The sequence below is a fragment of the Molossus molossus genome, unplaced genomic scaffold (genome assembly GCF_014108415.1).
Source record: "Molossus molossus isolate mMolMol1 unplaced genomic scaffold, mMolMol1.p scaffold_m16_p_15, whole genome shotgun sequence".
NCBI lineage: Eukaryota > Metazoa > Chordata > Mammalia > Chiroptera > Molossidae > Molossus > Molossus molossus.
In genome coordinates, this window is record NW_023425350.1 from 43,752,181 (window position 1) to 43,778,721 (window position 26,541).

The following is a 26,541-nucleotide window of genomic DNA, read 5'->3' on the forward strand; positions in this document are numbered from 1 at the left end:
TTGGAGATTATGTAGCAATTTTATATATAACACTTTGTTATCTCCCAGTTTAACAAAGATGTTTGTCAGGGGCTCCCAGCTTTCCAGCTGGCAAATGAATCTATCCAGATTATTAATATTGTTTTCTTGTTATTCTAGTATCTTCAAGGTTATCTAATTTGTAGCATATTTTACAGTTTTCCCATTTATGGTAGTGATATAAAGTTTTCCTTTTAAATAATATAGCAAAAATTGTGAAGTTGGTATACAAATAATTGATGTTTGGAATACAGTGATTCAATGTACAGTATTATCCTTACCTTAAAACATTGCTTTTAGAGAAATGCTTCTTTCTGCTCCTTCTTTTCTGCCCCTCTCCTTTCTCTACAAAACTGTCAGCTAGAATAAATTCGGAATGCTGACTGCAGGAATGTCCCTGTCCAGAACGCAATTTGTTCCAAGTCTGCTTCTTCCCAAGGTCATTTCTGTCCTACCTTCATTTTTACCTTCATAGCCCCACCTCCTGCCTGAACAAAAGACATTTTAAAGATTGTTCTCTGTGAGTTCCTCTCTCCTCCCATTCTCAAATTATGTTTCAGGGTTATAGTTATTTTTTATATTTAGCATATTGGAATTAGGAGATTACTTCACTGTCAAATTATATTTAGAGAAATAAATATGTATAATTTCCCCCAACCTGTTTCTATATTTAATTTTATTGAGACTTTGAATTCATTGCTTTCATTTTTTTCCTCAAAGGTTTTCACCAAGTAGAAAGAAGAGAAGTAATTAAAATGAACCCCTGTTAAGCACTTTCAGTTTGACTTTTCTGTATATTTACTTTTTTTAAATCCTCTCCCGAGGATATTTTTACATTTATCTTCAGACAGAGTGGGAGGAGAGAGAAAGAGAGAAACATCGATGTGAGAGAGACACATTGATTGGTTGCCACCCACACGACCCCAACCAGGGCCAGGGACGAACCACAACTGACATACGTGCCTTGGCCAAAATCGAACCTGGGACTCTTTGGTCCGCAGGCCGATGCTCTAACTGTTGAGCCAAACCGGCCAGGGCTGTGTATTTACTGTTTATCCAGAGGTAATTTGTTAGTTTTTAAAAAAACAATGGTTTTTAAAGGTTTTGTTGTTTGGAAGTAACAGTGCGTTGGAAGAAATATATGAGACTTAGTCTCATAACATTGATTGTCTGTTATCAGGGAAAAAGGAAAAGCCAAAGAAGTTCACTAAACAACCAAAAAAACAGATGTCTTCACCCTGTAGTCAGAAGAAAGAAAAGTCATTGGAGAAGGTAACTCTAAATTATATACTACTATTCTAAAATTCACATTGAGAAGTAAGCGAGCAAGTATAGCCAAGAAAAATCTGAAAAAGAAGAGTAGCAAATACCATAATGAAATGCTAACAGTGTGAAATGAAGTTCTGTAGAGACTGAGATTAAAGATCTCTAACATATATTGACAGGTGAAAAAAGGAAAGTGCAGAATAGTATGTAGAGTGGCACATTATGCTGCCATTTGTGTAGTTTAGGTGAAGGAATATATATGAATTTATTGTATATACATAAAATATCTCTGGAAAGCTACATAAGAACTTGATAAGGTTTGTTGCCTCTAAGGAATGGAACTGAGTGTTCTGGGGCAGAGGTTTTTTTTACTATATGTACTGTTTGTACCTTTTGAATTTTGAACCAATATTACTTATTCAAAAAATAAATATGTAAATAGACTTTAAAATAAAATAAGATATATAGACTTAAATTTTTAAACAAATTATATAGGGTGGGGCAAACGTAGGTTTACAGTTGTGAGTACTTGAAACACAGAGTTTATTCTTTTTTTTTTTGGTACGTGCCCCTAGTGGAAACTGAACCCAGGACTCTCTGGTCCATAGGCCAACGCTCCAACCGCTGACCAAACTGGCCAGGGTCAGAGTTTATACTTGTATTATTATTAAATATTAATTGTATTATTTTCCATACAAACAACTGTAAACCTACATTTGCCCCACCCTGTATTTTATGGTCTTTTAAAATAATTTGTATTTCCCCATGTCATCAAAGGAAGGGGTAAAAAGCCAGGTAGGAATAAGAGGGCATTAATAACCACAGCTGGCTAACAGAGAAACCATGGATTTTAAAAATGTGTGAAAGCTGGGGTTGAAACAAGTTGCACACGATTACATTGGACAGGTTGTACGTTCATCTTCTTGTTAAGTACTGCAGACACACGAATGGGTGAATTATAAAAGATTGCATAAGCTGGGGCTTCCAGGTCAGGCAGATCATCTGGGTTCATATTCTAGGTTTGTTTTCTGTGCACAATATTCTTAATTTAAAAAAAAATTTTTTTTTTTTATTATTGGTTTTTAGAGAGAGGAAGGGAGAGGGAGAGAGAAACATTGATTGGCTGCTTCCTGAAACTGTTTTATTATAGAGATAATAATAACCTGTCTCACATGCTGTTGTAAGGCTTAAATGAAATAATACTTGTAATACTCCTGGTACAGTATCTTGCACTCGGTAAGTGTAAACTTTTATTATTAACTGTAGCACTAATCAGTAAATATGTTCTAATTAGGCCTTAATGTTTGTCTACTTTTTTTTAGTCAACGTCTAGAGATGTGTCTCCTTTCATGTGAGTATTGCTCCTGAATCCAACAAATGTTCTCTCTGAGAATCAGTGCTGATTTTTGTTTAATTTATCACTAGTGTAAGTATGCAGAAGAATAAGTGGGATGTCACCAGATCATTGAGGTTCAACCAGGATGCACAAAGAGAAGATGGTAAGTTTTATTATTTGGGTAATATACAAGTTAGGTATAAATAACAATAATAGGGTTATATTTATTTATTTTTAATTAAAAAAAAATTTTTTTTTTGTTACAGATGTTTCTCCTTTTTTACCCCATTGATAACCTCCTTCCCAACACCCCCCAACCCCATCCCCAGCTTTGTTGTCCATGTTTATCAGTAATGCGTACATGCATATAAGTTCTGTGGTTTATCTCTTTCCACCTCCTCACCCCCTCTTTTGAGGGATGTCACTCTGTGCCCTACTTCCATGTTTCTGGGTCTACCATCATCCTCAGACTGTTATGTTCATTATATTCCGTATATAAGTGAGATCATGTGGTATTTGTCTTTTTCCGCTTGGCTTATTTCACTTAGGATAATACTTTCCAGGTCCTTCCATGTCGTCTCAAAGGATAAGATATCTTTCTTTCTTACAGCTGCATAGTACTCCACTGTGTATATGTACCACCACTTTTTTATCCATTTGTCTACTGATGGACACTTGGGCTGTTCCCAGATCTTAGCTATTATAAATAGTGCTGCTATGAACATGGGGTACATATATTCTTCCTGATTGGTGTTTCAGGCTTCTTAGGGTATATTCCTAGAAGCAGGATCACTGGGTCAAATGGAAGTTCAATTTTTAATTTTTTGAGGTAACACCATATTGTTTTCCATAGTGGCTGCACCAGTCTGCATTCCCACCAGCAGTGTACTAGAGTCCCCTTTTCTCCACACCCTCGCCAACACTTGTTGTTTGATGATTTGTTGATGGCGGCCATTCTGACAGGTGTGAGGTGATACCTCATTGTTTTAATTTGCATCTCTCTGATGATTAGTGATGTTGAGCATTTCTTTCTTCATATGTCTCTTGGCCATTTGAATGTCCTGTTTGGAGAGGTGTCTGTTCAGCTCCTCTGCCCATTTTTTAATTGGGTTCTTTGTCTTCCTTTTGTTGAATTGTATGAGCACTCTATATATATTGGAAATTAACCCCTTATCTGATATATCATTGGTACTTATGCTCTCCCATACAGTGGGTTTGCCTTTCCATTTTGATGATTGTTTCTTTTGCTGTGCAGAAGCTTTTTAGTTTGATGTAGTCCCATGTGTTCATTTTCTCCTTTGTGTCTGTTGCCTTAGGTGATGTATCAGTGAAAATTCTGCTGCGTATGATGTTCGAAATTTTGATGCCTACATTTTCTTCTAGAATTTTTATGGATTCATGGGTCACATTTAAGTCTTTTATCCATTTTGAGTTTATTTTTGTGTATGGTGTGAGTTGATGGTCTAGTTTCACTTTTTTGCATGTAGCTGTCCAATTTTCCCAACACCATTTATTAAAGAGGCTGTCTTTACTCCACTGTATGCTCTTGCCACCTTTGTCAAATATTAATTGAGCATATTGCCTTGGGTTCATTTCTGGGCTCTCTGTTCTGTTCCACTGGTCTATATGCCTGTTCTTGTGCCAGTACCAGGCTGTTTTGATTACAGTCGCTTTGTAGTATAACCTGATATCTGGTATTGTGATCCCACCTACTCTGTCCTTCTTTTTCAAAATTGCTGTGGCTATTCGGGGACTTTTTTGGTTCCATATGAACTTTTGAAGTATTTGTTCTAGTTCTATGAAATATGTTGTTGGTATTTTGATGGGGATTGCATTGAATCTATAGATTGCTTTGGGTAGTATGGACATTTTAATGATATTCTTCCAATCCATGAACAAGGTATGTGCTTCCACTTTTTTATATCTTCCTCTATTTCTTTTTTCAATGTCCTGTAGTTTTCTACAAATAGGTCCTTTACTTCTTTGGTTAAGTTTATTCCTCGGTATCTTAATTTTTTTGGCGCAATGGTAAATGGGATTGTTTTTTCAGTTTCTCTTTCTGTGAGTTCATCATTGGTGTATACGAATGCTGTCGATTTCTTGACGTTAATTTTGTATCCTGCTACTTTGCTAAATTCATGTATTAAGTCTAGAAGATTTTTGATGGAGTCTTTAAGGTTTTCTATGTGTAGTGTCAAGTCATCTGCAAATAATGACAGTTTCACTTCCTCCTTTCCAATTTGGATCCCTTTTATTTTTTCCTCATGTCTTATTGCTGTGGCTAAGACTTCCAGTACTATGTTAAGTAAGAGTGGCGAAAGTGGACATCCCTGTCTTGTTCCTGTTCTTAATGGAAATGTTTTTAGTTTCTACCCATTGAGTATGATGTTGGCTGTAGGTCTTTCATATATGGCCTTTATTATGTCGAGATATGATCCCTCTATCCCCACATTGCTGAGTGTTTTTATCAGAAATGGATGCTGGATTTTGTCTAATGCTTTTTCACCGTCTATTGATATGATCATGTGGTTTTTATTCTTCATTTTGTTTATGTGGCGTATCACATTTATTTGATTTGCGAATATTGTACCAGCCTTGCATCCCTGGAATGAATCCCACTTGGTCATGGTGAATAATTGTTTTGATGTATTGCAGGGTCCGATTTGCTGGTATTTTGTTCAGGATTTTGGCGTCTATGTTCATCAGGGATATTTGCCTGTAGTTTTCTTTCTTTGTAGTGTCTTTTTCTGGTTTTGGAATTAGAATTATGCTGGCCTCATAGAACGAGTTTGGAGGTCTTCCTTCTTCTTGAATTTTTTGAAATAATTTGAGGAGAATGGGTGTTAGTTCTTTTTTAATGTTCGGTAAAACTCCCCTGTGAAGCCATCTGGACCTAGGCTTTTGTTTGCTGGGAGAGTCTTGATTACCTCTTCAATTTCCTTGGTTGTTATTGGTCTGTTCAAGCTTTCTATCTCTTCCTGGTCCAGTTTTGGGAGACTGTGTGTTTCTAGAAATTTGTCCATTTCGCTTAGATTGTCGAATTTGTTGCCATATAGTTGTTCATAGTAGCTTTTAACGATCCTTTGTCTTTCTGTGGTGTCAGTTGTTACTTCTCCTCTTTCATTTCTGATTTTGTGTATTTGGGTTCTCTCTCTTTGTTTCTTGGTGAGTATAGCTAAGGGTCCATCAATCTTGTTTATCTTTTCAAAAAAACCAGCTCTTTGTTTCATTGATCCTTTGAATGGTTTTTTTTGGTCTCTATGTCATTTATTTCTGTTCTGATCTTTACTATTTCCTTCCTTCTACTTGCTCTAGGGTTTTCTTTTTGTTTGCTTTCTAATTCTTTAAGTTGTGAGGTTAGACAGTCAATTAGAAATTTTTCTTGTTTCTTGAGGTAGGCTTGTAGTGCTATGAACTTCCTTCTCAGAACTGCTTTTGCTGCACCCCATAGATTTTGTGTTGTTGTGTGTTCATTTTCATTGGTTTCCAGGAAGTTTTTAATTTCTTCCTTGATTTCCTCGGTAACCCATTCATTGTTTAATAACATGCTATTTAGCCTCCATGTGTTCAAATGTCTTTGCATGTTCTTGTTGCAATTGATTTCTAGTTTCATGCCTTTGTGATCTAAGAAGATGCTTGATATGATTTCAATCTTCTTGAACTTGTAGAGATTTAGTTTGTGTCCTATCATGTGGTCTATCTTTGAGAATGTCCTATGTGCACTTGAGAAGAATGTGAATTCTGTAGTTTTGGGGTGTAATTCTCTATAGATATCTATTAAATCCATTTGGTCTAGTGCTTCATTTAGAGTGTCTGTTTCCTTGCTAATTTTTTGTCTAGAGGATCTATCCAGTGCTGTCAACGGGGTGTTGAAGTCCCCTGCTATGATTGTATTGCTGTCGATTTCTCCTTGGAAGTCCTCCAGAAGACTTTTAATATGTTTTGATGCTCCTATATTGGGTGCATATATGTTTATCAAGGTTATATCTTTCTGTTGGATAGATCCTTTCAATATTATGTAGTGGCCTTCTTCATCTCTAGTTATGGCCTTCATTTTGAAATCTATTTGATCAGATATGAGTATTGCTACCCCAGCTTTTTTTTGCTTTCCATTTGCTTAGAAAATTTTTTTCCATCCCTTCACTTTCAACCTATGTGAGTCTTTTGTTGTGAGGTGGGTCTCTTGTAAACAACATATAGATGAGTCATGCTTTCTTATCCAATCAGCTACTCTGTGTCTTTTTATCGGAGCATTCAGTCCATTTACATTTAAGGTGATTACTGATATGTACTTGTTTATTGCCATTTTTGTTTAGTGTGGTTATATTTTTCTTCCTATTTCTTCTACTAATTACAGTAGTCCTTTTAACATTTCTTGCAGTGCTGGTTTGGTGCTAATGTATTCCCTTAGCCTTTTTTTGTCTGGGAAGCTCCTTATTTGACCTTCTATTTTGAATGATAGCCTTGCTGGGTAGAGTAGTCTTGGATTCAGATCCTTGTTTTTCAGGACCTTGATTACTTCATGCCATTCCCTTCTGGCCTGTAGTGTTTCTTGTGAGAAGTCAGCTGAGAGCCTTAATGGGTTTTCCTTTGTAGGTGACCTGTTGCCTGTCTCTTGCTGCTTTTAGGATTCTCTCTTTGTCTTTAATTTTTGGCATTTTAATTACTATGTGTCTTGGTGTGGGCCTGTTTGGGTTCTTCTTACTTGGGGCTCTCTGTACTTCTTGAACTTGAATGCCTTCTTCCTTCACCAAATTATGGAAGTTTTCTCTCACTATTTCTTTGAATATATTCTCTAACCCTTGCTCATTTTCTTCTTCTTGGGGGACTCCTATGATGCGAATATTATTACGTTTCCAGTTGTCCCACAGTTCTCTTAAGCTGTCTTCCTGTTTTTAAATTGTTTTTTCCTTTTGGTTTTCTGATTGGTTGATTTTTTTTCTACCCTGTCTTCTAATTCACTGATCCAGTCCTCAGCTTCCTCTACTCTGCTTTTAGACCTTCCCATGTGTTTTTCATTTCAGATATGTCATTTTTTATCTCTTCTTGGTGGTTTTTAATTTCCAATTGGTTTATTTTCAGCATCTCTATGTCCTTACCCATGCTGTTGAGCTTCCTCAAGATCATGGCTCTGAATTCTAGCTCTGTTAACTTGCCTAACTGCTCCACATTGATCTCATCTTCAGTGGAGGTCTCTTGTTCTTTCATTTGGTTTCTGTTTTTGTGTTTCACCATTTTGGCTATCACAGTGGGCTTTGGAGCCTGTCAAGTTTTCCCTGTGGGTGTTGGTGTTCTGCTGTTTGTGGCTCCTTCTCCTGGGTTTAGGTGAGTGGGGAAGGACCCACGTTAAACACCACTGACAAGTCTTACTTTCCTAGTTAAAGTGGCTAGCCCAGGAAAGGTACTCTTATTCTCTAGCTTTTTGCCTGGAGGCTAGCAGTCGAGGTTATGTGAAGAGTTTTAGGTTGTCAGTTGATTGAAAAACTCCCTCAGGTGCTCAGCATAAGGGGATTTCCTGAGGGTGGAGCAGATGCTGGTTGTTAATGAGCCTCAATTAGCATTTCAATGGCCCACAGGGTGGGGTTGGATCTTCGAGGGAGGGATTGCTGCCTCTCCCCAGAGCCCTGGGAAGGAGCAATATGGCCACTGTCCTGCGTGGCAGCAATTCAGCAAAAGCTCTGAGCGCCCTCCAAATCCCGAGTGTCTCCGCACAGTTCCAGTTCAGTCTGCCCTCCCTCTGCCTGAGCCCAAGGTGACTGGCTGTGGCTATTTTAGCCTCTGTCCCGGCTCTGTGCTGTGGAGCCGCTTGGGACTTGAACCCGAGGGCACTGCTCACAGCTAAGGCCGCTGCCGAGCTGCCCACCGTGGGCTCCCAGCCCCCGTCTCGCGCCTTCACAATTCTACCAGGATCGAGTCAGTGTCCCTGGTTATATGGTCCTCGCAAGATGCTTTTCTGTTGCTTTTTCCCGTAGATTTGTCTGTGTTATAGTTGTAATTCCAGTTTGGTTCTGGGAGACCGTCTGTGTAGCTTCCGTTCACTCCATCGCCATTTTGGATCTTCACCAATAATAGGGTTATTTTATGTTATGAAGTATGTTGAATAGCTTTAAAGTTTCAACTAAAATACGGCCCAGAATTAACACATCCCTTAGACATCAACCAGAGTTTTATTACTAGGCAATCACAGTAGATAATGTATTATTTTATACATGTATGGTATTGAGGTCTCTCAGACTGACTTTTGCCCACTACTGTCACTCTAAAGACGACAGAATATGTTTTAGGTTGATTTACAGTCATCTTAAAATCATCCATGTATCAGCCATTTTGCCACTTGTAGCCTAAAATTCTTCAAAGATAAGTAGGCCATATATTGTCTATAAAATATCTTTAACCCTGGCAGGTTTGGTTCAGCGGTTAGAACGTCGGCCCGCGGACCAAAGAGTCCTGGGTTTGGTTCCCACTAAGGGTACATACCTCGGTTGCAGTTTTTCCCTGGCCTCGGTTGGGGTTGTGTGGGTCGCAGCCAGTTGATGTGTCTCTCTCTTCCTCCCTCTCTCCCTCCTGCTCTATCTGAAGATAAATATAAAAATGTCCTCGGGCGAGGATAAAAAAATAAAGTATCTTTATAAACACTTGATGATTGCAATCTATTTTTAAGAAATAAAAGTTATAAGTCACCCTCATAAAAAGTAAGGTTTATTATTTTTTACCTTCAGATCAGCGGCGGATGTCTGAAATTACAGGGCATCTAATAAAGATGAGATTGGGTGATCTGGACCGAGTCAAGTCAAAGGAATCAAAAGAAGTAAGAATCATGTACTAGTGTATGGTGCTTGCTTAGATATGCCTTTCTACTTTATTATTTTTTTTAATAGTTTATTTTATTTTTTTATCCTCACCCGAGGACATTTTTCCATTTTTTGTTCAGATAGAGTGGGAAGGAGAGAGAGAGAGAGAAATTGACGTGAAAGGGACACATCGAGTGGCTACCACCCGTACAACCAACCAAGGCCGGGGACAAACTGAAACCGAGGTACGTGCCCTTAGCGGGAACCAAACCCGGGTCTCTCTGAACTGCAGGCTGACGCTCTAACCGCCGAGCCAAACTGGCCAGGGCCCTACTTTATTTTTAAAGATTTTAAAAGAATAATTGAAATATTTTTATATTCTGTACCAATTAGCGAGTTCATTCACATAGAAGTTTTCTGCTGCCCTGGCCGGTTTTGCTCAGCAGTTAGAGCATCGGCCCACAGACCGGAGAGCTCTGCGTTCAGTTCCCGCTAAGGCACATACTTCGGTTGCGGTTTGTCCCTGGCCCTGGTTGAGGTCATGTGGGTGGCAACCACTCAGTGTGTCTTCTCACATCAATGTTTCTCTCTCTCTTCCCTCCTCTCTCCCTCCCGCTCTATCTGAAGATAGATGCAAAAATGTCCTCGGGTGAGGATTAAAAAAAAAGTGTTCTGCTACTTCTTATTATCCATGGTTTATAGGTCCTCATACCACACATAATAAAGTACTTTATCACTGAAAGTGTAATGTCACACCAAGGGTAAGTTAACTATGCATTGTTGAACAGATCCAGAGGGTGACTTTCAGGAAATTACTGATTTTGATCAACCCTACATGCAGTGTTTAGATGTTATGTCTAAAATAAGATATTATCTTGCTGAAAATGATGATTAGAAATACCTATGGTCTTACTAGAATTACATACTAGTCATAACATTAAGTGTTATTATAGTATTAGTATTATTTAATTATAATAACTCTTTTCTCTATTTTTTATTTAAAAATTTACTTCCCTATAAAACTTCTAAAAGGAAATATGGGGAAAAAAATCTTTGTGACCTGGGTTAGGCAAATATATCATAGTTATAACACCAAAAAACATGATCCATGAAAGAAAAAAATTGACACATTGGATTTCATCAAAATTTAAAAGTTCTTCTTTTTGAAAGACACTATTAAGAAAATGAGAAGAGCCCAGCCAGTGTGACTCAGTGGACTGAGCATCGTCCCATGAATTGAGAGATTCTGGTTTGATTCCCAGTCAGGGAACATGCCCAGGTTTTGGGCTCGATCCCCCCAGTATAGGGGTTGTACAGGAGGCAGTTGATCGATGTTTCTCTCTCACATTGATGTTTCTATCTTTCCCTCCCTCTCTCTCTAGAAAAATCAATTTAAAAATATTAATTAAAAAATGAAAAGACACCTGGTCGGTGTGGCTCAGTGGTTGAGCATCAACCCATGCACCAAGAGGTTGCCGGTTCGATTCCTGGTCAGAGCACATGCCCAGGTTGCAGGCCCGATCCCCAGTGGGGGGGCATGCAGGAGGCAGCCAATCAATGTTCTCTCTCATCGATGTTTCTGTCTCTCCCTCTCCCTTTCTCTCTCTCTAAAAATAAATAAAGAAAAAAAAATTTTTTTAAATAAAAAGACAAGTCATAAGCTATGAGAAAATATGTTTAAAACATCTGGTAAAGGATTTGTGTCCAGAATATATATCTATAATGCACTCTCAAAAATCAATAATAAAATAAAGCAATCCAGTGAAAAGATTAAACATCCACTTCTTTAAAAATAATACATAGAGCCCTGGCCGGTTTGGCTCAGCGGTTAGAGCGTCGGCCTGCGGTCTACAGAGACCGGGGTTCGGTTCCCGCTAAGGGCACGTACTTCGGTTGCAGTTTGTCCCCGGCCCTGGTTGGTCGTGCGGGTGGCAGCCACTCGATGTGTCCCTTTCGCATCGATGTTTCTCTCTCCCTTCCTCTCTCTCCCTCCCACTCTACCTGAATAAAAAATGGAAAAAAAAAAAAAAAATTAAAAAATAATACATAGAAATGAGCACATGAAATGATGCAACATTAGTCATTCGGGAAATGTAAATTAAAACCTCAATGATACATCAGTATATACCAACTAGAATGTCTAAAAAAAAATTTTTTTAAACATGCTGGCAAGGATATAGAGCGACTGGAACTCTCATCCCTACCAAGTAGGGATGCCAAAGGAACTTTGGAAAACAGTTTGGCAGTTTCCTATAACAAGCTACTGATATGCAACAACATAAATGAATCTCCTGTACATTATGCTAAGTGAAAGAAGCCAGATGCAAAAGTCTACAGACTGTATAATTCTATTTATATAATGTTCTGGAAAAATGCAAAATGGAGGGTCATAAAACAAATCAGTGATTCCAAGAATTGGTAGTATCAAATCAGTTGACTTAAAAGAGGCACAAGAGGATTTTCTTGGGGTGAAGGAACTATTCTATGTCTCCAATGTAACAGTGGTTCACAACTGGATGCATCTGTCAGAACATAATGTTTACTAAAAAGGGTGAATTTTAATGTATGTAAATTATAAGTCAAAGAGCCTGTATTTTCAAAAGTCCAAATAAAGTTACTTGTAAGTTAAAAAGGAATGCCATTTTAATAAAGCACAGCTTCTATTGATTCTGTAAAGATAATGACTGAATTTGGCTTCTTTACTCTGCAGTTTGCAGGAGGTATTTATTCCAGGCTTGAAGCGCAAATCAAGGCCTCAGTGCCAGTCAGCGCTCGGCAGGGAAGCTCAGAGAAAAACACGCGGTAAGTCAGCATAACTGGATTCGGAGTACCACTGGCTTTTAAGTGAGTTTTGTTGTTGTTGTTGTTGTTAGGGAAAATTATATGACACTAGAAGCACATAATTTGAGTTTTGTTTTGTTTTGTGTCAAGGATTAGACCAAGACATTAATAAGAACCAGATTTTACAAAATTTAATGAAGATATAGCTTTTTCAAGTTTTCTGTTTATTGATTCAGCTCTATTCTGACCCAACTGTTGATAAAAATGTAAGTGATAGTGCTACTGTGAATTAGCAGAACTTTTGTAGATTATATATTATTACTTTAGATAAATCATTGAAGTCTTTTTCATTCTTTTATTTCTCTCATAAAAATCCAATTTGTGGGTCCTCTGTTATTTTACATCACACACTTTCTTTTAAAGATGAACAGTTATTGAGATTTGATCATTAATACTACAGATCCAAAAGACTTACCTGCAATGCAGAAATCCAGAAAGCTCAGAAAGCCACCAGATGCTTTTCATATGTCTGTGTCAGCTCAAACCTAAACCAAACTACTATGATGCTATTTGTAGTTTTTATTTATCTCACTTAATGTAAATGTTCATTTGTTTCACTGTGAAGAAACATTAATGTGATTAGGGGGCACTGCTCCAGGTCCATAATATACAATATATGTACCATATTATCTCCCCACAATAAAATAAAAATATCAGAATTCCAAAATATCTCTCACCCCAAGGGTTTTTAAAAATGGATTATGGAGCTACATAAAGTTTCATTAAATGTTGATACTGTCAAGCAAGTATAACCTAAAGCAGCAGTAACTTCCTATTGTTTTAGAAGCACCTCTGACCTTCTTTCCTGTTTGAAAAATCTAGGTCTAAAAGCCGTTTTGGTCCAGGGCGTCCTGCATAAAGCACCTTAACATGTAACTAAAAAGGCAGAAGACACACCTCTGGACATCCGAAATTGCTCACCTCTTGAAGATCTTCAGAACAATGACTTCTGAATGTTTTAAGTTATTTATTAATTATTCATGCAAACCACATAAATCATAATGCTAAGGGAAGCATCTAATTAGGTCTTATGAAATCTAATTGTAAATAGGAAACTTCTTAAATCTAATTTTCTTTTGGTGTGATGCTAGGCTATATAGAAAATTAGTATTTACAAGTTTGTTAAGACTCCTAATATTAATTGATTTATTTGAAAGAGAAGAGGCCTGAACTCTGGAGTAGGTAAGATTTTTTAAGACCTTCACCAATTAGGGGAACAGACCTGGTAGTGGTAGCGTGCACGTGGACTGATTGTAGTATGTCTTCTATGAATTATGGGATAGCATTAAGCACTGCAATTTGTGTGATGAAATTCCCAGTGATACTAATTCTAAGTTTGCATGGATATTAAGGAGTGATGTATCTCAAGACTGCATTAATAAAGTGTCATGTGAGGTATTTCTTGTGTTGGGCAGAAGGATTAAATATTTTCAGCATATTCCATGGAAAGCACAATGTCAATCAAACTTTTTTTTTCTTTTGGTTTTTAATGCTTATCTATTGGTCATCTGAACTGGAATTACTGATTATTAACTCTCCTGACACTAGTGAAGCTAGTGTTTCCTGATTTCTTTAAAATAACTTTTGATAGTTGTATGAGACACCCACTGTACAGTTCTCAGTGTTCTGAAACCCAACCACATTTCTACAGCCATTCAAATAGCCCTTTCAAACAGTTATAATTGCTTTAGAGCTGTCTAGAAGGAAAGATTCCCAAATGCATTTGATGGATGAAAAATTACATATATCTGAGCAAAATCAAAATAAAATGCTATAGTCATGTTTTAGTTTTTCCAACCAAGCAGAAAGAGTGCTCAGGGAAAATTTGTTCCAAACGATAAGCATATGAAAAAGTATGTGTTGGAAATTATTTACATATAGGTCTCTTTAAACTTTAAGATGCACTGTTTCTAATTTAAATGAAAATTTGCCTTATAATTGAAATTTCTTCAAATGATTTAGAGAACAGCCGTTAATAATGTGTGAAAGAACAGCAATTTCTATTGAAATGTTAAAGTGTTACACTCAATATACACATACAGAAACCATTATTTTTAGTGAGTGTTTTAGTTGATAAATTAAGTTAGATTTCATTTGATGTTATATGTATGGCCTGACCAAGGCTTTTGAACTTCTATTGGAAAATTTTGTTGCAGTTTATATATTTTTCAATTTATATTTTTGAAACCAATTATAAAATTTTTATTTTTAAAAGAAAATGTTTTATAGTACATGATCTTTACTATGATCCTACATGATCTGTAAGCTCTACTAAATACCAGTCTTTCGCTTAGTTTACTATATTCTCTGATGTAAAGGATTTAGGTATACACATGTTATGTAGTGCTGTGATAGTCACAACCAGAAGAAGAAAATATGCTCTTTTGTTTTTTAACTTATAATAAGAAGGCAAAATGCTTCTCCCCTGGGGAGACTGTACCACTGAATTTACTTTTACAAACCACAGTTGATCAGAATTTGATTCTCTTCAGAAGGTGCTTTTTATTTTGTTAATGTCTGTCGAACATATCATAGGTGCCACATACACTTGGTAATATTTTTCTTGCCAAATACTTTGAGGTTTTACTTTACATTAATTCTGAATTCACATTTCTGTTATTGAAATAAACATTAGTGACAAAAGTAGTCTGAAAAGTCCTTTAACCTGAATCATTCCATCTTCTCAGAAGGTCTGAAAGGTTTTTATGGAAAAGGAGAATTTTGTACATTTTAAGATGGTTTTAAATGAGATTATCCTGATAAAGATGCAGCAAAATGTTTATGGGGTAAAATACTGCAGAAAAGATCATCTGGTAACAAACCGTGTTGATTCTACACTGCTGCGTCAGCTTGTTTCCTTCTTCAGAATGCTCAGCCGGATATTGTGAGATGTGCTACTTAGTTTGGAAGCTGAGACTAAAGCCCTATCATGCTAATCTGCTAAAGGCATATTTTAATATAAAAACAAAAATATCTTTCATCTCCAATACCTGGAATTAATTATTTAGTCAACCTTCAGCTATTCATTGAGGAACTATTATGAATCTCACCTTCTCACACCTTTCAGTTAAAAGTCACTGGGATGTCTAGTCAATCCACTTCCAGTAGGTTAACTCTCCCGCTTTTTTTTTTTTTTTTCCTTTATTGACTTCAGAGAGAGAGGAAGTGAGAGGGGGAGAGAGAGAGAGAGAACATCGATTGGCCGCTTCCTGCATAAAATAAAAAATTTTAAAAATAAATAAATAAAAAATGTCCATACTACCCAAAGCAATCTATAGTTTTAATGCAATCCCCATCAAAATACCAATGACATATTTCACAGAGTTAGAATGAATACTCAAAAAATTTATATGAAATCAAAAAAGACCCCGAATAGCCACAGCAGTCTTGAAAAAGAAGAACAAAGTAGGAGGGATCACAATACTGGATATCAGATTATACTACAAAGCCATTGTAATCAAAACAGCCTGGTACTGGCACAAAAACAGGCATATAGATCAATGGAACAGAACAGAGAACCCGGAAATTGACCCAAGACATTATGCTCAATTAATATTTGACAAAGGTGAAAAGAGCATACAATGGAGTAAAGAGAGCCTCTTTAATAAGTTGTGTTGGGAAAAATGGACAACTACATGCAAAAAAATGAAACTAGACCACCAACTTATAACCATACACAAGAATAAACTCAAAATGGATAAAAGACTTAAATGTGACTTGTGAATCCATAAAAATCCTAGAAGAAAATGTAGGCAACAAAATCTCAGATATCACTCGCAACAGGATTTTCACTGATACAATGCCTAAGGCAAGAGAAAGGATAAAATTAATACATGGGACTATATCAAACAAAAGCTTCTTCACAACAAAAGAAGCATCAAAATGGAAAGGGAACCCACTATATGGGAGAGCATAATTGCCAATGATACATCAAATGAGGGGTTAATTTCCAAAATATATAGAGTACAGATACAACTCAACAAAAGGAAGACAAAGAATCCAATTTAAAAATGGGCAGAGGCCTAAATAGACACCTTTCTAAAAAGGACATACAAATGGCCAAGAAACATATGAAAAAATGCTCAATGTCACTAATCATCAGAAAGATGCAAATTAAAACGACTATGAGGTATCACCTCACACCTGCCAGAATGGCTGCCATCAACACATCATCAAACAACAAGTGCTGGAAAGTGTGCAGAAAAGGGGACCCTAATACACTGCTGGGGGGAATGCATACTGGTGCAGCCACTGTGAAAAACAACATGGTGTTTCCTCAAAAACTTACAAATTGAACTGCCATTTGACCCAGTGATCCCAATTCTAGGAATATATCCTAAGAACTCTGAAACACCAATCAGAAAGAATATATGCACCCCTATGTTCATAGCAGCACTATTTACAATTGCTAAGATCTGGAAACAGCCTAAGTGTCCATCAATAGATGAGTGGATAAAAAAGCTGTGGTACATGTACACAATAGAATACTATGCAGCTGTAAGAAAGAAAGATCTCTTATCCTTTGAGATGACATGGAGAGACCTGAAGAGTATTATGCTCAGCAAAATAAGCCAATCAGAGAAAAACAAATACCACATGATCTCACTTATTTGTGGAATATAATGAACAAAATAAGTTGATGAACAAAACAAACCCAGAGACATAGAAAGGAGTATAGTTCAGACTGACAAACTTCAGAGGAGTGGGAAAAGGGGAGGCATGAGATAAACCAAAGAACTTCTATGCATGTATGCCTAACCAATGGACATAGACAACAAAGTTTGGGAGAAGGTCTCTGGGGGGAAAAGGGAGAAACATCTGTAACAAAAATTAATTAATTTAAAAAATCTATTAAAAAAAGAAAATACTTAAAAATAAATTTAACAAAAAATGTAAAACGTATTCTGAAAACTATAAAATATCATTGAAAGAAATTAAAGAAGAGTTAAATAAATGGAAAAACTATTTCATGTTCACAGATCACAAAATTTAAATGTTAAGATGGCATGAGACTCCTCATAGTTTCACCACTATTCCTATCAGAATCACAGCTGGTTCTTTGTAGAAATTGACAAGCTGATTCTAAAATTCATATGGAAACTCAATGGACCCAGAACAGCCAAAACAATTTTGAAAAAGAACAAAGAGGAATCACTCTTTCTGTTCTAAAATCTTATATATATTTCAGTGGAACAGAATTGAGAGCCAAGAAATAATTGTCAACAACAGTGCCAAAACGGTTCAATAGGGAAAAAATAGTCTTCTACAAATGGTGCTGAGACAACTGGATAGCCTCATGCAAAAGAATAAAGTTGGACCCTTACCTCACTCCATGTACACACACACAAAAAAGATTCTAAATGGATTAACAGCCTAAATGTAAGAACAAACACAATTAAGAAAGTGAAAAGACAGCTAACAGAACTGGAGGAAATGTTTACAAGTCATATGTCTAATTAAAGGGACCTCTTTTCAGAATATATAAAGAATCTTTACAATTCAACATTAAAGAGACAACCCAGTTTTTTAAATGATAAAGGATTTGAATAGACATTTCTCCAAAGAAGATATACAAATAGCCAATAGCACTTTATAAGTTCCTCAACATCATTAGCCATCAGGAAAATGCAAATCAAAACCACAATGAGATACCACTTCACACCTAGTAGAATGGCTATAATGAAAAGCCACCTAATGACTTGTAGAGAATGTGGCAAGATTGGACCACTTATACTCTGCTAGTGACAGTGTAAAATGGTGCAACTGCTTTGGAGAGCAGTCTGGCAGTTCCTCAAAAAAATTAAACATAGAGTTACCATTTGCCCATCAATTTATCATAACAGGTATATCATTTTGTATCTGTCTCATCTTGTGTTTACCCATATGCATAAATTCATGCATAGGGCAGTATTATTTACTTTTTTTATACAGAAGGAGAAACAGACCCAGAGACGGCAACGTGTCTTAAGAGGAACAGAAAAGAATGATCAACGCAGCGTGTTTTTCATGACAGTACTGCTGTGTTAAATGAGGTCATACATACAGGTAAAGCACTAAAAATACTGCCTGACATATAGTAAGTGCTCAAAAGATATTATTATTAGACCACATGAAAGACTTTTAGAAATAAGTATATTGTGCTCATTTCTGTTTTTGACCTTGGCTCATGTTTTCCCACCTAGATTGTTGTCCTTTTGTTTTGCTGCTTATCAAAAATTTCCCCTGGCTTTATGTCCCTGCTCAAATCTCCATGAATCTGCTGGTCTCCCTCTTCTCTGAATTATATTGCACTCACAACATTGCCACAGGTTAGCAGTCACATGTTCTTATTGATTTTTTTTGTTGGTCTTGAGTCCCCAACCAACTCTTATGCTCTGCTAGTAATATTTTATATATAGGTGATCCTTGAACAATGAGGGAGTTAGGAGCTCAAACCCCCTAAATGGTAAAAAATGTGCACATAACTTTTTGTTGTTGTTAATCTTCACCTGAGGATATTTTTCCATTGATTTCTAGAGAGAGTGAAAGGGAAGGAGGAAGAGAAAAAAAACAAAAAAACATTGATGTGAGAGAGACACATTGATTAGCCCCTTCCCACATGATCCTTACCTGGGGCCAGGGATCAAACCTGCAACCCGCAACCCTTCAGTCCAAGGGCTGGCGCTCTGACTGCTGAGCCAAGCCAGCCTGGGCATGCACATAACTTTTTTTTTTAAATCCTCACTCAAGGATATTTTTCGATATTTTGTTCAGATAGAGTGGGAGGGAGAGAGATAGAGAGCGAGAGAAACATCGATGTGAAAGGGACACATTGAGTGGTTGCCACCCACACGACCCAACCAGGGCCGGGGACAAACTGCAACCGAGGTACGTGCCCTTAGAGGGAACCGAACCCGGGTCTCTCCAGACCACAGGCTGACGCTCTAACGGCTGAGCCAAACCAGCCAGGGCTGCACATAACTTTTGATTTCCTCCAAAATATAACTACTAACAGCCTACTGTTGACCAGAAGCCTTAGTAATACTATAAAATCAATTAATATATATTTTGTTGTATGTATTATATACTGTATTCTTCAAAAATGTGAGCTATAGAAAAGAAAATATTAAGAAAATCATGTGGGCCCTGGCCGGTTTGGCTCAGAGGTTAGAGCATCAGCCTGCGGTCCCGAGAGACCTGGGTTCGGTTCCCGCTAAGGGCATGTACCTCGGTTGCAATTTGTCCCCGGCCCTGGCTGGTCGTGTGGGTGGCACCCACTCGATGTGTCCCTTTCACGCCGATGTTTCTCTCTCTCTCTCTCTTCCTCTCTCTCCCTCCCACTCTACCGGAACAAAAAAATGGAAAAAATGTCCTCGGGTGAGGATAAAAAAAAAAAAAAAGAAAATCATGTGGAAGAGAAAATACTGTACTTATTGAAACTATTTGCATATAAGTGGACCCATGCAGTTTAAACCTGTGTTGTTCAAGGGTCAACTCTATAATATATATGAATATTTGAAACAAACATGACAATATTCATATTTATTAGTTTTGAGTGGTAGGTTATTGTTTTAGACTCTGTGCTTGTCTATGGTTAATATATTTTCCCAAACTAAAAAAAATTAAGCCAACCAGAAGCTATTGACCATTAAAATGATGAGAATCTGTTTAAAAATTAAGGCTTCAGCAAGAAATGTAGGCAACTGTCAGAATTATTTTACATCAGATACCAATACTTGAGGGGATCTCTAAAGTGTATTTATTTCTAACCATAAGTAGTCATCCGTGTGTGAGTGTATGTAGTTATATAATGAGGGCAGAAAGCTGACTTTTTCCTCAGTAAATAAAGGAGCTGAATATTTGTTAAATAACATCTAGCTTTGTCCAACCAATGTGTTAAAACCTTTCTGACAGTGGTTCTGGAATGACGCCTAGTGTCTTTTTTTAAAAGATCACCAGGTGACTGTATCGTACCAACAGGTTGAGAACCATACTGCTATGTGGCATGATATCTTTAAATGACTATCAGCACAAACCTCAGCAGGAAATGTTCAGGAGCATTAAAAAACAAAAAACAAAACTAAAACAGGAGCCCTGGACGGTTTGCCTCAGTGGTTAGAGCCTTGGCCCACAGACCAATGAGTCGTGGGTTCGATTCCCATCAAGAGCACACACCTCAGTTGTAGTTTGTCCCGGCCCTAGTCAGGGTTGTGTGGGAGACACAAAACATCAATGTGCCTCTCACGTCAATGTTTCTCTCTGTCCCTTTCTCTCTCTCTGTCGCACTCTCTCCCTCCCTCCCTCCTGCTCTGTCTAAAGATAAATGGAAAAATATCCTCGGGTCAGGATAAAAAAAAAATCAGGAAAGCATAGATTCTGATACCAAAATGCTGCCATAAGGTGGCGCTAAAGTGCAAGGAAACCGAGTTAAAAAGTCCCACAATTTGCTTTATTTATGCTTAGTCTTCCTTACCAATTGTGCATATGCATATCATTTGTAGAAGTATACAGAATATTGGCAAAAGAGCTGGTAAGAAAAATTATAACTAAAATACATACGGAATTCTAGAAGGCAAATGAGAACAAGGAAGAGAACGCAGAAAAAGAGCAAGGAACACCACTTGAAGTTTAAATTTGATGTCCTTCTTCAATGCCAGAATTGCCTATTCTCATAGGCTTCTGTATAGTTATTCTGCATGTTTTATAAGCATTTAGAAATCTCTAAATTCTGAAAAATTGAGAGGGAAAAATGTTTAAATAGTATGAATAAAACAAAATAAGTGATGGGAAGTGAACTAATGTAGATTTTTAAGTATTAAATAATAAAATGTTTCTTCTTTTGATAAATATGTTACTTAGAAAAAGTGCATCCTCGAGGACTTCCGGTCAAGATGGCGGCGTAGGTAAACACAGTATCGCGTCCTCCCACAACCACATCAAAGTTACAAACAACTAAACTACAGAACAACCATCATCAAAACCGCCTGAAAATCCAGCTGAATGGAGGTCCTACAACTACGGAATTAAAGAAGCAGCCACATCCAGACTGGTAGGAGGGGCAGAGGCGCGACGGGCTGGTCCCACACCCATGTGTGGTGGATAAAAATCAGGAGGACACCTCGGCTGGGAAGGTCCACCCTGAGGACTGAGGGGTCCCCGTCACACACCAGATACCCCGCTCAGGGTTCCAGTGCCAGGAAGAGAAGTCCCCATAATTTCTGGCTGGAAAAACCAGCGGGAGCTGAGGCTCAGGGAGGCTGACGCGGCTGGAGCCCCAGGCAGCTTCTTAAAGGGCCCGCGCACGGACTTCCTAGGACTCACTCCTCTAAGCTTGGAGGGGAGGCAGCTTGAGGGGCACCAGAGACATACAGGGAAGAACTGAGCTGTTTGGCATTGGAGCGGGGGCTTTCTCCAGGACAAATGTGCTGTCAGAGGCCTTTGTTCCTTTGGTGAGCCCTTCCCTGGGGCGGCAGACAGCTGCCATATTAGGGACTCTAGCAACCTGGCTCACACTGGTTGCCCCACCCTGGTGACTCCCTGAGGCCACGCCCCACCCAACTTTCAGGCCCACCCAAGCTGTTGCCAGTTGCTTAACCACAGGATTGGCCTGTCTTGGATCCTGCTTCAGGTTTTCCTAAATTCTTTCAAACGAGCAGCGTCTGGTCTCAGCTAGCCCCATACCGCTCGTTAAGTAATACACAGAAACAAACACAGGGAGGCAGCCAAAATGAGGAGACAAAGAAACAGGTCCCAAATAAAAGAACAGAACAAAATCCCAAGAAAATAACTAAGCGAAATGGAGATAAGCAACCTAATAGATGCTGAGTTCAAAATACTGCTTATAAGGATGCTCAATGAACTCAGTGAGAACCTCAGCGAACTTAGGGAGGGCCTCAAGAGCATAAAAAAGGACCAGTCAGAAATGATGGATGCACAGTCAGAATTGAAGGAGGCATTAACTGAAATAAAGAATAATTTACACAGGTTCAATAGTAGAGTACGTAAATCCAAGAAGCAAACCATCGATTTGGAATATAAGGAAGCAAAAAATGCCCAATCAGAATAGCAAAAAGAAAAAAGAATCCAAAAAAATGAGGACAGTGTAAGGAGCCTCTGGGACAACTTCAAGTGTGCCAACATTCGCATCTTGGGGGTGCCAGAAGGAGAAGAGAGAGAACAATAATGGCAGAAAACTTTCCTAACTTGGTGAAGGAAACAGACATACAAGTCCAAGAAGCACAGAGAGTCCCAAACAAGAAGAACCCCAAGAGGCCCACACCAAGACACATCATCATCAAAATACAAAATGTGCAAGACAAAGAGAGAATCTTAAAAGCAGCAAGAGAAAGGCAGTTAGTTACCTACAAGGGAGTTCCCATAAGGTTGCCAGCTGATTTCTCAAAAGAAACTTTGCAGGCCAGAAAGGAGTGGCAAGAAATATTCAGAGTGATGAAAAGCAAGAACCTACAACCAAGATTACTCTATCCTGCAAAGCTGTCATTTAGAATCGATGGCCATAGAAAGAGTTTCACAGACAAGAAAAAGTTAAAGGAGTTCATCACCACCAAACCATTATTATATGAAATGATGAAGGGTCTTTTTGAAGAAAAAGATAAATACATGAACAAACAAAATGGCAATGAATACATATCTATTGACAGTGGAATCTACAAACAAAATTAACAGGTAGAACAGAAACATTCTCATAGATACAGAAAAATTTTTTTGGTTGCCAGATTGGAGGGGGTTTGGGGGAATGGGTGAAAAAGGTGAAGGGATTAAGAAGTACAAATTCATTGCTAGACTGACAAACCTCAAAGAAAAAGGGGTTGGGGGGTGGGAAGAAATAAACCAAAGAACTTATATGCATAACCAATGGACACAGACAATAGTGTGGGAAAAGGCATGAGGGGGGTGGGAGTGGGGAGGAGGGGGTTAATGGGTAAAAATGTGGAACATCTGTAGTATATTCTACATTCAACAATAAAGATTAAAAAAAAGTTTTATTACATAGGGTTAATCTCACTAATATATAATAAATTCTTTAAACACTAAGATGACATCAATCAGAAAGAATATATGACTCCTGTGTTCATAGCAGCACTATTTACAATAGCTAAGATCTGGAAACAGATGAGTGCCCTTCAGCAGATGAGTGAATAAAAAAGCTATGGTACATTTATTTATACAATGGAATACTACGCAGCTGTTAAAAAGGGAATTCTTACCCTTTATGACATCATAAATGAATCTGGAGAGTATTATGTTATGCAAAATAAGCTAGTCAGAGAAAGACAATACTATATGATTTCATCAATGTGTGGAATCTAATGAACAAAATAAACTGTGTAACAAAATGGAACCAGAAGCATGGTTACATGGAACAGACTGGCAGGTGCCAGAGAGGAGGGGGTGCGGGTGACTGAATAAAGAAGGTGAAGGGATTAACTAAACAACATATATTCATGCCCAGCCGGTGTGGCTCAGTGGTTGAGTGTCGACCCATGCACCAAAAGGTCGCCAGTTCAATTGCTGGTCAGGGCACATGCCCATGTTGTGGGCCAAATCCCCAGTGGGGGATGTGCAGGAGGTGGCCAATCAATGTTCTCTCTCATCGATGTTTTTATCTCTTTCTCCCTCTCCCTTTCTCTCTTTAAAATCAATAAAGAAGCCCAGCTGGTGTGGCTCAGTGGTGGAGCATCAACCCATGAACCAAGAGGTCACTGGTTTGATTCCCGGTCAGGGCACATGCCCAGGTTGTGGGCCCGATCCCTGGTCAGGGGCATGCGGGAGGCAGCCAATCAATGTTTTCTCTCATCAATGTTTCTCTCCCTTCCTCTCTCTGTAAAAATCAATAAAGAAAAAAATGTTTTTAATTATAAAGAAAAATAATTTTTAATGAACATATATTCATAACTCATGGACACAGACAATAGTGTGGTGAGGGCCAAGGGAGGGGGAGGTAGGGGTGGGTGAGGTGGGCAAAGGGGGGTAAAAGGGAGACACCTACAATAATGTCAACATTAAAATTTTAATTAAAATAAAACTAAGATGAAAAAGATGAAAACATGGAAAAGAACAAAAGGTAAATAGACTGCTCACAGAAAAAGATATGTGAATGTCTTTCTTTTTTTTCCTATCCTCACCCAAGGACATTTTTCAATTTTTTTGTTCAGATAGAGTGGGAGGGAGAGAGAGAGAGAGAGAAACATCCACGTGAAAGAGACACATCGAGTGGTTGCCACCTGCAGGACCCAACCAGGGGCGGGGACAAACTGCAACGGAGGTACGTGCCCTTAGCAGGAACTGAACCTGGTTTCTCTGGACCACAGGCCGACGCTCTAACCGCTGAGCCAAACCAGCCAGGGCATGTGAATGTCTTTCAAACAAATGAGAAGATGCTCACCATATTCACTATAAGAGAAATGTAAATTAAAACTACACTAAAGCAGCAATTGTCATCTATCAATATGACAAACATCTAAAAGAATATAAGGGTACTACCTCAAAGAGGGGAATTTGATAGTAGCTAGCAAATATACGTACGCCTTTTCCCTCTAACCCAGCAATGTCAATGTCCATCACAAACGGTGTCTGAGTCCAAACCTTCTGTGTGCAAGGCACATAAAGTTAGCCCTGGAGACCCACGTATGACTACAACCCCTGTGGCATTACAGAGTTACAAAATGTGATTTAGAAACCAAAGTCAGATAACCCTCCACTGTGTTATATTAATTATACATATAAATTTAAGGCATCGATTCCCAAGCCACATTCTGTGAAGCAAAGCCCTCAGAGACAGTCTTAGCCAGCCCTTCCTTGTTGCTTCGGCTGTGTCCTTGCTAAAGATCTCCAGTCTCAGAGTGTGTGCGAACAGTCTTGGAAACAGACCAACTAGCAGGCGTGCCCTCTAGGTGCACTGTTCTGCACCCCACACACGAACTCAGGGGTGGGGATGGGGCCCTCTTTTCCTTTTTTATTTAAGTATACTATCCACACAGTAGAGGGTATAAAGTGTACTAATCTTAAGGACACAATTTAATGGGTTTTTACACAGGTCTAAATCTATGTAACTACCAGTACATAGATATAAAATACCCCCATCTCCCAGGAACATGTATGTGTGCATGAGACAGGAGAAGATCTGTACTGTTCAAATCTCAGTCTGACAGCAGTGTGACTGAGTCTTCATCCGGAGCCCTGGCCGGAGGGGGCTTCACGCAGGAGTTCTGCTGGCTGCCAGGGGTGTGCAGCGTTCACATGTTCTGCCAGATCCACCTTGGCCTGAGCCCTCCAACAACTCCACGTGCGCGCACACACACACACACACACACACACACGTTCAACATTTATGGAATTTTCAGGTCCTGACTGGGTGGAGCTTCCAAAGGTAAAGAAGCCACAGTCCCGGCCTTTCTAGAAGGGAGCCAGTGTCGCTACAGCCCAAAGACCCCCACAGCTCACCTCTGACTCTCATGATGTGATTGCTGGCAGCTGCCATGCTCCTCTGTACCCTTTCCAGCCTCTAGAGCTGCCAGTTTTCTCGTGTGTCCAGGAAGTGGGTCCACTGATGTGGGATTGGAAGGATGTGAGCTATTGGGCCAGGAGAGAACGCCATTAAGAGGTGGGTTTATTACAGGCCACAGGGCTATAGAGGGAATTTGTAAGAAGAAAGTGGACTGATTGTTTATGGTCTGTGGAAAAAAAAAAACAGTAAGTTAAGCAGGCTCAGGTTAAGAAAGGAAGGATGGTGTTTCGAGAGCAGGAAGAAAATCTTTGTTCGAAGAGTGGCCAAGATGGTGTCAAGTGACCTTCACCCCACCCTCTCAGAGAAGACAGACAGCAGCCCAGAGGAGAGTTCCATGGTTTCCCTGATGCCAGACGATGGGACGGGATTGGGCTGGTGCTCTTGTCCCTCTAACTCAATGGTTCCATGATTCTATGATGTCACTGAAGAGAGAAGAATGGGGAGCGGGGCTCAGCTCCAGGTGCTCCAGTTCCTCTCTCCTTCGGATTTGGATAGTTTCGGGGATGAGGGGACGTGAGCTGAGTGATCGCACGTGTCCCAGCTCAGGCTCCCCTCTAGCCCCTCAGCCCCCACCACATTTATGGAGGAAAATTAGCCTGTGTGAGTCAATGCCACAGACAGAGCACCTTTTATAAAGCTGGTCAAAAGAACACAAATGAAAACAGCCTTTTATTCTTCTGTTTCTAGAAAACTTAAAGAGCAAGAGATCTATATTCAGACTGAACTGGAAAAGAACATTTGGACAAACATTGCGAGAGTGGACGAGTCTTCTAGCCAAGCCT

General features: G+C 38.7%; 1 protein-coding gene across 2 annotated transcripts in view; it reads left to right on the top strand.

Moving 5' to 3' along the window:
• The window catches only part of KIAA1841 (KIAA1841 ortholog), a 68,852-nt gene extending 55,172 nt beyond the window's left edge, over window positions 1–13,680 (top strand). Inside the window, exons 17-22 of one of the 2 annotated variants that reach the window (XM_036263378.1) lie at window positions 1,199–1,290; window positions 2,607–2,635; window positions 2,710–2,783; window positions 9,340–9,428; window positions 12,122–12,213; window positions 13,075–13,680. In XM_036263378.1, coding sequence (XP_036119271.1) covers window positions 1,199–1,290; window positions 2,607–2,635; window positions 2,710–2,783; window positions 9,340–9,428; window positions 12,122–12,213; window positions 13,075–13,111 — 413 coding nt within the window. In that variant the 3' untranslated portion in view covers window positions 13,112–13,680. The remainder of the gene's footprint in view (window positions 1–1,198; window positions 1,291–2,606; window positions 2,636–2,709; window positions 2,784–9,339; window positions 9,429–12,121; window positions 12,214–13,074) is intronic. The other variant, XM_036263379.1, reaches the window with a different exon arrangement.
• The last annotated feature ends 12,861 nt before the right edge of the window (window positions 13,681–26,541 follow it).